Source organism: Juglans microcarpa x Juglans regia, chromosome 4S, assembly GCF_004785595.1.
Source record: "Juglans microcarpa x Juglans regia isolate MS1-56 chromosome 4S, Jm3101_v1.0, whole genome shotgun sequence".
Lineage (NCBI taxonomy): Eukaryota > Viridiplantae > Streptophyta > Magnoliopsida > Fagales > Juglandaceae > Juglans > Juglans microcarpa x Juglans regia.
In genome coordinates this window covers 12,948,595-12,961,722 of record NC_054601.1, presented here as the reverse complement: position 1 = coordinate 12,961,722, position 13,128 = coordinate 12,948,595, and the positions used below count along the sequence as shown (strand labels likewise).

The 13,128-nt window shown below is 36.2% G+C and overlaps 1 protein-coding gene across 2 annotated transcripts; it reads left to right on the top strand.

Annotated features, from left to right (window-relative positions):
• The first annotated feature begins 5,210 nt into the window (after positions 1-5,210).
• On the top strand, positions 5,211-8,116 carry LOC121262250. 2 transcript variants are annotated; one of them, XM_041164645.1, is made up of 7 exons: positions 5,211-5,407; positions 5,685-5,742; positions 5,827-6,141; positions 6,230-6,278; positions 6,420-6,514; positions 7,288-7,415; positions 7,842-8,116. In XM_041164645.1, the coding sequence occupies exons 1-7, from the start codon at positions 5,271-5,273 to the stop codon at positions 7,933-7,935; spliced, it is 876 nt and encodes a 291-aa protein (XP_041020579.1). In that variant the 5' UTR covers positions 5,211-5,270; the 3' UTR covers positions 7,936-8,116. The 2 variants fall into 2 exon arrangements, with proteins under 2 accessions (XP_041020579.1, XP_041020580.1); XM_041164646.1 differs by having other exon boundaries at positions 7,835-8,116.
• Positions 8,117-13,128: the final 5,012 nt, after the last annotated feature.

Sequence of the window (13,128 nt, the reverse complement as noted above, 5' to 3'; positions counted from 1 at the left end):
TAACGTTCATCTCAACTGATCTCATCTTAACTCACTGTCCAATTAACCTAACCTCAAACTAAAGGATGATGTACCTACTAAAAGAAATTTAAACGCTCATTTCATTGCAAATTTACTACCTGATCAACGACTTCAATACAATCTATTGTCGACACTCGACAGATGATAACTAAATATACAAAGCTAATACAGATGATATTAACAAAGTAATGATCACTTAGGCCGCAAAACTCCATCGTAAGCTCTCACTCTTCGTTTATTTATACGAAGATTCATCATGGTACATTGCATAGAAGACAATGACACTAGTAGTAACTTCTTAATACTACCTCCAAAATCTTTTTAATGAAAATTCGAAAAGACACACAAAACAAAAACCAGACTGACGAATCATAGCGATAAAAACAACCTAAAAACCAGAAAATTATCTAGATTAGGCACTTAATCCCCAAGACTGCAGAAGAAAGCAAGACTCTTAACAGTCCTAATAAATACGCACTCTCATAATTAACTTCAAGCAATCTAAAACTATTTCTAGGAGGGACATACGTAGATTTTAGTGTCGCATATTGCCACATCTACGAGGATGTAAAGTTGTAAACACTAAGGACGTAGGAGGGAGGGACATACGTAGATTTGACATGTTTGGATACAGAGTATTTCAAAATTTTGTGAATAGTTCTTAAATGATTTAAATGATGTTTTATTAAGTTTTGGAAAATAAAAAATAAAAAGTTTGAATAAATATATTTTTAAAATAAGTATTGTATTAAACCTTGTGAAAGTAAATAAATAAAGTTAAAAATTTGTTTGAATATATTTTTTTAATATTATATTTTTTTAAAGTTTGTAAGATTTATTTTTTGTTTGAATAGTGATTATGTAATGATTAGATGAAAAAGTTGAAATTAAAAAGTGTTGTATTTGATTGATATTTGGAAATGAAATTATGAAAAGTTTTGAGAATTTGGAGAAGAGAAATGATATTTGCAGTTTTAGAATTTACAAATCCCATGCATACTCTTTGAAAAAAGTAACTAAATCTGAAATCCATATGAAAAATTATTTTTTTAAGATAAATTATATTTGTAGTCCTAAATAGGGGATTGCGTGTGTAGTCTCATTGATGAATGAGGATAAAAAAGGAAAAATCATCATTTTAAAAAGAATATTATTATAATTTTAAAATTTTTTTAAACATAACTGTATAGACTTACATGAACAATTCCTATTTAGAGATTGTATATAAACTAACTCTTTTTTTAATAGTGAACCTAAATTTTTTTTAAAGTGTCTAGTACTTGAACACTCTAATAATATATGAAAATGTATTTGTATTAGCCCATAGCCGCAGCACATGAGGTGTGCCGCGGCTATGAGCTGTAACATAGAATTGCTCATAGTATATCTAACATGAGTTTTGTTACACATCCGCCCACTGTTCACAGTGCATTGCACACTGCACACCAGCTGACATTTGTTTTTTCTTCTAAACACGCGTTTCAATCGCTGCCTCTCCCATTTTGCATTTGAAATTTTTGCCCCTCCCCACTGCGTCTCCCCTCCCCTGCGTTCTCCCCTCAGCCAATCTCACCCCACCGTCTGGGGCTGCGGAGGAAAATGGCCAACACAGAGAGAGAGAGACAGACAGACAGAGCCACTGCCAGAACTGCCGCACCGTCGCCACATGCAACTTGAGAACCTCTATTTTAGGAAGTCAAAACAGAGCAAGTTTTCTTGCACCTGTATCAACCCTCCTCCACTGTGCACCATCATAGGGAATCACCTTAGTAGCACCGTGAAACACCTCTTAGTTTATCTCATTCACACCACCACTACGCGACAACAAAAACAAGAAGTCGAAACAACAGCGACATGGAGCTCAGTAGTAGAAGAAATGAAAAACCGACGTCACTCACCATCAACTGACACAGGAAAGTACTCGGACCATCACAGAGAACACCGATCGGCCACTTTCCGCCATCTCGCACCATTCCGGTAAACCCACGCTGAGATCCTTCCTCTTCTTTTCGTCGATTTTCTTTTTCTCTTATTCACCATGTTTTCTCGGCTTCACAGCACCATCCTGGGATCATCACCACGTTCAGAGACAGTGTATAGCCACACCGCTATGATCCTTAACTTCGACCACCCAGATCCCCCGTGTTCCTTTGCCTCTCTCACTTGGATCCACTTCCTCTGCCCAACGAAGCTCGAGATCCTGTTGGTGCTACCGAGATCCTTGAACTCGGGGAGGGAGGGAGAGAGCAGATCGGAGAGGGAGGGGAAAATATCCATAGTTTTGAAAGGGAGTATTTTTTACTCTTGAGAGGGAGAGAGCACAAGAGCATTCACGTTAGGGTACTTATAAAATTTCTTATAATTTAGTTAAAAAGTATAATTTTTTAAAATTTTTTTTTAAATTTTTTTTATCTTTTAAAAATATTCTACATCTCATTCTCTATTCTATTAAAATAATATTTCTCTATTTTTTTTATTATTTTTTTCTCTCACTTTCATTTACAAATATAACTATTCAATATTTTTTTTTTATGTTTTGAACTATTACCCTAGTGAATATTTTAAATAAAAATTTAAATTATTTTAAATATTTTTTAATTTTTTTTATATTTTCGTAGTTATTTAAATTATTTTTAAAACTATTATTTAAAATTACAACAAATATCAGTATAAGAGAAAGTGTAGATGATTGAAAGAAGAATTAATTTAATTGAAATGAATAAAATATTGATAAAAGTGATTTAGGGAATGAATAGTAGTTCTCCAAATATGGAGAACTACAATTCATTCCCTAAACATTTTCTTTAAAATAGAGATCCGGATGGAGGGAGGCTTTGAGAGTATTTCTTAAATTTTTCCTCAAATTATAGGAAAAAAATGGTTTTAAGGAACCCAATAGGGATGCTCTAAGAGGTTCCCATCCGGTGATTTATAACTTCTTTTTCCTTATAATTTGAGAAAAATTTAAGGAGTGCTCTCAAAACCTCATTCAATCCGAATCCCTATTTTAGAAAGAATATTTAGTAGTTGAACAGTAATTTTCCAAATATAAGAAATCACTACTCATCCCCTAAATTACTTTTATCAATATTTTATTCATTTCAATTAAATTAATTATTCTTTCAATCATCTATATTTTTTCTCATATTCATAGTTGTTATAGTTTTAAAAATAATTTAAATAACTATGAAAATATAAAAAAATAATAATTTTAAAAACATTAAAATAATTTAAAATCTTATTTAAAATATTCACTAGAGTAATAGTTCAAAATATAAAAAAAAATATTAAGTAGTTAAATTTGTAAATAGAAGTGAGAGGAAAAAATAATAAAGAAAGACTAGAGAAATATTATTTTAATAAAACAAGAAAATGACAGGGAATGAGATGTAAAATATTTTTTAAAAATAAGTAAAATTTAAGATAAAATTATAAAGAGTGTCCTTTTTAACTAAAATTTAAAGAAAAATTCAGAAAATTAGATGGAAATGCTCTAATAGGGAGGGAGGGAGTAAAATTAAACCGTTAGCCGGCAATGATGGACCGGGTTTGTCTTGGTGTGTCGTGTGCTTCTAGTAAACTGGGTGCAGAGAGATTTTCTCAAACGAGAAAGGAGGCGATTATCCCCCCATTGCTAGATGATATTGCAAAAAAAAAAAAAAAACAAAAAACAAAAAAAGAATTGATAGATATGGCTTCTCGACTTCTCTTAAATTATTATAATTTATTTTTTTAATAGAAAAATTATAAACATCATCTTTATACTATATATCTATTTTTATTTTTTATCTTTTTATTTTTAAAAAATTTTACTTACCATCCTTACATCACACATGATTTTTTAATTTTTTATTTTTAATTTTTTTCTAACCAAATATACGGTGTATGAATGATAAGTAGAAGAACTCAATTAATTTAGTATAAATAAAAAAAATTAAAATATATGTAGTGTATAGTGTAAGATGATGTAAGTCCTGTAATGAAAAATATACTTGTGAAGTGCGTCTTACCGTCTAATTATTAAATATTGTTGAGAATTTAAATAGAAATTATAAGAGTCTAAAGAAATTATAAGAGCACTTCCAATAGTTTTTGTGTATTTTTATCATAATACATTATCAAAATCTACTTTTTTCTCTTTTAACTACTGACTTTTACAGTATATTAAATATTAACATATCTATCCTTTTCTCTGTATTACTTAAATAGTTTCTTAAAATATTTTACTAATTTCAAATATTCTTCCTAACTATCAATGAATTCATAATATATTCATATATTTTAATATTTGCAATATCTATTTAGACCCAATATAATATAATTTTGTCCTATACACAAAAAAAAAAAAAAGTATAAGCAAAAAATTAAAATTAAAATCAAAAGATGAAAAAAAAAAAAGTATAAGCAAAAAATTAAAATTAAAATCAAAAGATGAAAAGAAAAATGTGACTATATTATGAGAAAAAAACTAGAAACATTAGATGCATGGAAATCATTTCATTCCTAGATATGAATCTAGCAAAATATTAAAGTCCATTTCATATAGCAAGTGTTAAGAGGAAGACAAAGTGTAAAGAGAATATAATTTTTCAAAAAGAGTTATTTCATTCTCAAGTTGGTACGTAGAGTTTACTATCCATATAATTAAATAGTAAGATTTGGTTTGTAAAATTTAAAATTTATTTTTTAAATCAAATTATGTCATATAAATATTTTATTAAGTATGTACTCTAGGCACCGGCTTTATAATAGATTTCTTCCAAAAACTTTACATGGACAAATAGTGCTAACAAAATATAGAGGGATTACTGTAACAAAATGTAAAATAAAGATATAATACATAATTCATTGGAGCTCATTTTCGGACAAATAATTGATTATTTTAGATATGAGAAATGATATTTACAATCGTGAAATGCGCAAATGCCATACAACCTCTTTGAAAAAAGTAAATAAATATGAGATTCACATGAAAAAAATTAATTTTTTAATAGTGGACCTCACTCTTTTTCAAAATGATTACACGACGTTTACGCACTCCACGACTGTATGTAGTATTACTTCAAATTTTATTCCTTAAAAGTTATAAGATATATAAATAAATAATGTCCAAAATGTGTTTTAGGAATTATCCCAAATAAAAATGAAAAAAAATATCAAAAATATATTTGAAGCCTGAAGTTCTCCCGCCGTAACCTCATTTCGAAATCATAGAGTCCGGAGAGTTTTTGAGATCTCTCTGTGTGACAATGGAAGGCCAAGGGAGCTCGGAGACGGAGTGCATGGAGATCGAGACCACCGCTGACTCTCTGGGATGCTCAGTGGTCTTTCATATCGTCAACGACGTCTTAGGCTTCGTTCTCTACATGCACCAGCAGATCCCCTCGTAAGCACCTCGCCATCTCCCCTCCCCAACCCCACGCCCACACCCCGCCACCCCCCCCTCGCGTTTTTCAAATGAACACGCTTCTGTTTGGTTGTGCGACACTTTGGGATCTGAATCTCTGCCCAATTCTCTTACCAAATTAGGCTCCCGTATGAGTCTATGGCCTTATTAGGGTTCTTTCCCCCCATAACTCCATTCTCGCAATTTAGACATTTGAAATTTTCTTGGAATGGTTTGGATGGTTGGTATGTATCTGATTTTAGTTTCCCGTATACAGCATGTTGCAGGATATGAGTCTTGAATTTGATACATTTCGTACCGAATATGCAGAATTGGTATGTAGCATTTCAGCTGAGGCACGGGCTACTTTGCGTAATACTATCATTTTTATGAGCTCTAAGGGTTGTTGTAAGTTGTAGGAGACCGCTCTTACTACGCAAAATGATGCAAAGGCCTCGTCTTTGTCGCGAAGAAAGCACATTGGCAGAATGAGGGATGCCAAAAAGGGAATCAGGAGACTGGAGAAATTGATGAATACGATTTCTAATCTCCAAACTGCGCTCAAGCAGGTGATTTCTGAGTTCCCTAACATCGAGGGAGTCGTTTTGGTTCTCGGAGCTAGTCCAATTCGGCCTCGCCATGTTTACGAGCTGTACTTTTCACATGGGAAGGCTGCTGCCAGAGGTGAAGTTGATTTCTCTAAAAGCAGGGCAGCAGATGCGCTTTCAAGAAAGGTTCATTTACGGCTCTCTCTGCTTCCACCCAAAGTTGCTTTTTCTTTTTTATTCAAGGGAATTATAATATTTCATATTTCTCTACCAGGCTATTAGGACGCTGGTCTCGAAGGGTGCTGGGTCTGGTTCCTATCCAGGTCGTTAGTTTAGTTGAACATGTCTTTACAGTTTTTGTTAATCTGGTGAAACTAATGCTGCGCCTAAAAGCAATTGTTTTATTCTTTTTCCATTTTACTTAACAAAATATGAGTTATGTATTTTTTTTTGTCTTTCTATAGGCCCCAGTAAGTTGTTTTTATTGGTTAAAGCTCCCTCTTCTTTCAATCTTCCTCTGCATTTTCTTCCCAAACGTGATTTCAGATTCAGCAAGAAGGTGACAGTTATTTTTGTTTCTTTTTTTCTTCTGTATTATCTGTATATTAGTATATGCAGAGGGTTCTGTGTGCTATGGGCTCTACTATCTACTACTATTTCATTTATCAATTCTTGTAGAGAGTCCTTTTTGAAGAAGGAATTATCTTACAATCATTGTCGCATCGTAAAATACTGTTTTTCAAAACCACATGGAATTAGATATTATGATGTGCAATGGACAGAAAAGGTTGGAAAGATTGGGTCAGACTGCTGAACCTGCTTCCCTTTAATAATATTTATGATTGTCGCAACCTAATGATAAGTTGGATGAATTTAATATTTGTTTTATGTACTTATTTAAAGGATCAGGCTATTCGGGTGTTCATGGTGATTTAAAAAAAAAAAAAACTGTTAGAGGTCTCATCTAGTATTGCACAAGCATGCCTCCATATGACATTCATGGCGCCAAAGCATCATTTTCATAGTTTAGCGATTCTTTTCTTTACGACGCTTAATATGTTAATCCATGTTTGAAGAAAAAAGGTTTGAGTCATATTCAAATATTTCTTGCCTTGATAATTTTCTGGTTATATTTTTATGAGTAACTTTTCTGGTTACATTACCATGCACATTCTCTGGTTCTGGCCTTAGTGCAATAATCAGAGAACATCTGATGAGTTTGCCACATTTAACCTATAGCTGTTAGCGTTTTTGCCATCATCTTTAGGTTTTCTAAGATAGGAACTTCCTGATAGTCAAGAGGATGCATTTATAAATGCATTTTCGTTGCAGATTGTGCCTTTCAGACTACGGCTCAAGTGCAAAACCCAAGATCAAAAAACGGGTGCTCTGGATCGTGTGTGCCAAACTGGGAACTCCATGATCAGTTTGACAGATTCTACTTCAGATAATTTAATCTGGTATGTTACCCTCTTTACTTTGAAGTTGCTGCTGAATACTGTTGTGAGACCAAAATGCTTGTTGTCTATCCCGGTTTTGTACTGAGCTTAACTTTCTTGAGATCAGCAGTGCGATTTTGATCAATCTTATTTCTATTTCTATTTCTATTTCTATCACTTGGCTAGATTTTTTTGTACATAAGCCAATGAAGATTTGAGATAAATCTATGTTCCATTTTTCTGTTTCTTTTTACACTGTCATTTATTCCTAAAGATTTACCGTACTGATTGAAAAATGAGGTTGCTGTTGGGAAAATCCACATAAAATCTTCACGTCTCCAATTTTGTTCTAGGATTTAAGTGACTTCCAATTGAAATAGCTATGCTGTGAAGTAATCGAGAATTTCTAAAATAATTTTTATCTGACATTTTTGGGGTAGGTTTCAGTGTCGGCACACAATCAAGGGCCTGGCATCCAAAACACCAACCGAAGAATGAAAAAGTTTGTTTCCTGATAATTGTATATAGGAGTTTTTCTTGATAGTAATTTGATAGTCTAGTTAGCTTCATTTGGGGGCATATTTTTTTCATTCTTCTGAACACTTGTAATCAGCTCTTGCAACGCTTAAAACAAAGCTGCAAATCACACTCTAATGTGCACATGTAACTGACTATGGTCAGCCGCAGAAAAGGGAAGAAGGATGGAAAAGACTTTCAGGACCCATACAATACATAGTATTTTTTGGAAACATTTCATTAGACTAGAAAGAAAGATACAAAAAGACGGGGTGTGGAGCCCCAACAAAATACCCCGTTATAATCAATACAATGCATGCAGTTAAAAACCATAAGATATGGTAATGGAGCCAAAATATTGAACCGGGTCCATGTTCCTCGAGCAGGCTTAGGAAATGAACGCCGAAAGGCGATCTTGAATGCAAAACCGTATAAGGTTTGCAGTCTACATCGTGAAGCTGCAATAGATAAAAGTGCATTGTAGTTGACCATTTCAAGGCATCTGATAGAGTTTTCACTCTCATCTTCCAAATCCTCAAAATAAGAAGGGCTCATGTCTACTTTCGACAAAGAGCACGGCAATACATTAGCCACACTCCACACACCATACAGTGTTTTTGTTTTTGTTTTTTTTTTCCTCTTAACACGGTGTGCTGCGACTATAGCGGCTGATGTAAGTAATTTCTCTTCGACAAAAGAGTGCACCAAAAGTTCTCTTGGAAAGGAAGAAAGGGTGCTCGAGAAAGGGTGTTTCCTTTCCTCCCCGATTTCACCACTAGTATGGTTCTAGAGAGAAGGTAGAGTCTCTCCCTCTACAAAGCAAGGGAGAGTTTAGTTTATGTACTTCCTTGATTGAAAGTCAAAATCAAAGGGTCAAAAAAGTAGATTTGTATTGCTTGTAGAATGTGTCAGGATACACATTGCAAGGTCTGGAGTCGTGGATCGGCGCTGCTACAGCAACCGCTGTAGCTTCCCTTTTTCTTTTCCCGCTTGACGTGGACCGTCACGTTGCTTTGCTTTGCTTTTTTTGTTTTTTTATTTTTTTAATGCCTCGTTTACTCCTTCCCGCCAGATGAAAAAAGAAAAATGCTACTTACAACCGGTGTGTGCAACCTTTGCGTAACCGGCTGACACAATTGGGTCCCATCATCTTATTTTTCTTTTTCTTTCTCCGTCTTTCAGTCTTTCTTTCCCATTTCATTTTTCCATCTTCTCAAACAACTCTCTTTTCTTTTATACTCAATTGAAAGCATTTTATTACAGTATTACTCATGAGAAAAATTTAACAGGCGAGATCCTCAAAAATCTAACACAATCCTCAAATGGTAGAATGCATCTTCTATTACTCATGATCTTCAAACATTTGAAGCAAAAAAATTCATACTTCCGTCGTTGAGGTTTAAACATTACATAAAACTAAGAATGAAAATAAGAGGAAACTTAAAAACCGCAAATCATGCTTCAGCCAAGCCTTTGCTATTGTGGTACAGGCGGACGAAACGCAGCAACACCACCTCTCAAATAGCTCTTCGACCCCAACCTTAGAAGAAACCCAGTTCGGAACCCATATACATGTCAACATTCACGAAATTTTCCGCTACTGTGCTGGCCTTTTTTTTTTTTTTTTTCTGCTATGTGCACCCCACATGCACGATTCCACCTTCATGTGAATGCCGCCCTTCCATCCCTCTCTGTTCTCCATTTTTATATCAACAAATAGACATGTATCCCACCTTACCTCACAGAAATCACCAACCCAAGCTACTGCATCTCCACAATTCGCCAGCCACATATCGGAACAAACCGAGAGGAAGAAAAAACTCCCGTGCGTCCTTTCCACTAGGGAATCACAACTCGTGTACATCCACACTACAACCTTCAACGGGCTACACCACCGTATCTGATATTCAAGTATAGTTTCACCACCCTCTTCAAGCCGAAAGCCAACTTGCGCCACGGGTTACACCCCTGTAGCCCACTCTTCCTCCACGTTTTCAACTCACAAGGCAAGCCCCATACTCCTCTGTTTTAACCATCCAAAAACAGAGCAAACTTCTGTTGTTGCTGGAGTTGTCCATGCCGCAAAACCCCACGAAGCTGCACCCTCACGACTCCCTACAACCACGGCCTCAGCCCTACTTTGGTCCCCCAGCACAGCTACTCCGGCGCACCACCACTAGAACCCCAGATCACCACCGTGAACGACCCCATTCTTACATGCAGCAACACTTCACACAAGTCTATTTTTCCCACCCAAAAACAAAGCAGTCGTCCATGCCAACAGCCCCGTTTTCTCCACACCTCAACCGCACGGGCCCCCGTTCGTGCTCCTCAGATCAAGGCCAAACGCCAGCAGCGACGGAAGCTGCCAACCATTGTCCTGACTGCCGTAAGCCGTTGTCTCTCCCTCGCGTTAATCTCACTATCCCCCCGTCTCTCTCTTTCTCTCACATTATCTCCCTCTCTCTCATCACTCTTTCTCTCTCTATGCTCAGTCGACCATCCGCCTGCGTATACACCTCAGCCACCCAAATTTCCGTCGCAGCCTCTTCAAGGTGCCACTGTCTCTTAGTTTTCCTTGGGTAAGTGCTGCCGCCACATCATCTTGGTCTTTCTTTGTTCTTTTGTTTTTCATGTTCGTCTGATATATTTTTCTCATGAGTAATACTGTAATAGAATGAGAGCTGTTTGAGAAGATGGAAAAATGAAAGGGAAGAGAAAGACTGAAAGACGGAAGAAGAAAAGGGAAAATAGGACGGTGGGACCCAATTGTGTCAGCCGGTTATGCAAAGGTTGTGCACGCCTGTTGTATGTAGCAAGATTGATGAAAAAAATACCCCCAAACCCCTCCCCGACAGAACTCGTTCGGCACAAGAGACCCATTGCTTTCCTTCTCTTCTTTGTTATTTTTGGATTTTTCGTTATTTGTTTGGATGTGTAGAAAGTGGTAAAAAAAAAAAAAATTTGAACCGAAGTAATTATGAATAGATCCAGTAGAGCACCCAAGATTGTAGAAAACAGGACCCAAATGGGATTGTGGTGTTGCACCAAGCAGATATTGGGGAGTATTTGAGGATGGAGGATGAGCTTTAAGTTTTTGGGGGAGGACTTGCAGCTGATTTGGGGTTTTTGGGAGGTTTTAGCGAATGGGTCGGTGGTATATTGTGATATCTAAGGGTTCATGTAAGTGGATCTTAATTGAACGAGTTATGTGGAGTTTTGATTGTCAAAAAAAAAAAAAAAAAAAAAAAAAGGGGGACAAACCCAGCACTACACGAAATGCATGGAGAGGGGAGAGGATTTTCGGGAGGGAGAGATGGCCGCTTGAAGAAAGTAGGGTGCAGGGTGAAGAAAGTAGGGTGCAAGGAGAGGAGAGGGAGAAGAAGGTAGTGTGTTTTTTGGAGCGCTTTTGGGATGCAAACATGATATTTTTTAATCAATTAAGTCATGACACCTGGATGCCACATCAAGCGGGACACTCAAGCAGGAAGGAAGAGCGGTGGGGCTAGCATTTTCCAAGGGTAGATTACCATAGTAAGCTCCATCATATACAAAGTTGGACAATGGGTGGCTTGGCTATAAATTCACTCAACCCATATAGAAATGGGCACAAAATCGTGGGTAGACCATGCGCATCTAATTCAGTATATATCTGCCTGCCAATTTGAAATAAATATTATGTAAAATATTTCAAACCCTTAAAACTTCTACGCGCATCACAACTCTTTATGTTTCCCTTCTTTGTTTGCTTCTTTCATGGGTTTTTTTTTTTTTAACTTCTTTTTTTATTCATATTGTTGTATTTTCTTTTTGCGTGTTGATATCATGTAGATGTAGGTAGGTTTGATGTAGAAGACCTCCATGACCGGTTCTTGTTGAAATCCAATTCTTGTTTTTAAGGGAATTAAGGAAGTTAGTCTAACCCATAAAAAAGGAAAAAAGTTTAATTTCCTGTTTGGCGGTCATATGAAAGGGATAGTTAACTTGCCTGCCCATTCAACAAACACAGACAACCAAGTTAAATGTTGGGGGGGGGGGGGTGAAAAATTTCTGAGAAATTCTATCTCACATGATGAGATAGAGAGGTGTATTGTATTCCATATGTAACAATGTTACATAGTAGCCTTGGTGGACTTATACAAGGAAAGCTAAAATTATGTAACAAGACTAAAATAGTCTGCATCAAATTAAGCATGTACAAATAAACACAAAAGCTGGGGTCTATTGGTGTGGAGAATTATATTGCATGATATCCTCATCTGTTTCCTTAGTATATGTAGTTGACTTATTGTTCCTATGATTTTAGGAACATTGCTGTCACTCCCCCTCAAACATGGCCAATGATTAGCTAGGAGGCCAAGTTTGAATTGTAGAGCTTGAAACTGAGCCTTTGGAAGAGTCTTTGTGAAGATATCGACCACTTGATTTGAAGAAGACACAAATCTGGTTTCAAAAGAACCAAGTGCCACCCTTTCATGGACGTAGTGATAGTCGAGTTCGATATGTTTCGTGCGAGCATGTAGAACTGGGTTAATAGTTATGTAAAGGCCATTGAGATTATCACAGTGAAGTGTAGGTGGCTTCGACAAAAAAATTCCCAAATCTTGCAACAGGAAGGAGAGCCATGCAAGTTTAGCTGCTGTCGATTCAATGGAGTAGTACTCGGCCTCAGCACTTGAGTGAGCCACTATGGTCTACTTCTTTGCACTCCAAGAGATGCAATTTGCACCAAGAAAAGTGCAGAACCCAAATGTGGAATGTCGAGTTAGGGGGCACCCTGCCCAGTCCGCATCAAAAGAATCATAGAGGTCTAGACTGCTGTCAGTATGGAGATGAAGTCCAAAGTTTGTAGTGCCCTTAAAGTACCTCATAATTCGTTTAACAAGTTGATAATGGGCTATTGTAGGTGATTGCATAAATTGACATGCAAAATTCACACTGTATGAGATATCGGGCCTAGTGAAAGTGAGGTATTGAAGACCACCTAGGATGCTTCTATACTTTGTGGGGTAAAAAAAAAGCTCAAAGGAAGACTTGAAGTGTTGGCCTTTTGAGGGCATGGGTGTGGCGATAGGCTTGCAGTCAGCCATGTCAAAAGGGGATAGAAGATCAAGAGCATACCGATGCTGGGTGAGGAACATGTTCTGGCCTAACCTGTGCACTTCAATGCCAAGAAAGTGATGAAGGTAACCAAGATCTTTGATGGAAAATTGTTGAC

What these genes read in the sequence shown, in the direction of transcription:
- LOC121262250 (XM_041164645.1), top strand. Translation starts at nt 5,271, where the DNA reads ATGGAAGGCCAAGGGAGCTCGGAGACGGAGTGCATGGAGATCGAGACC. An exon ending in TGGGTCTGGTTCCTATCCAG is followed by an intron (nt 6,279 to 6,419) that starts GTCGTTAGTTTA and finishes GTCTTTCTATAG; the next exon opens with GCCCCAGTAAGTTGTTTTTA. An exon ending in ATTTCAGATTCAGCAAGAAG is followed by an intron (nt 6,515 to 7,287) that starts GTGACAGTTATT and finishes TTTTCGTTGCAG; the next exon opens with ATTGTGCCTTTCAGACTACG.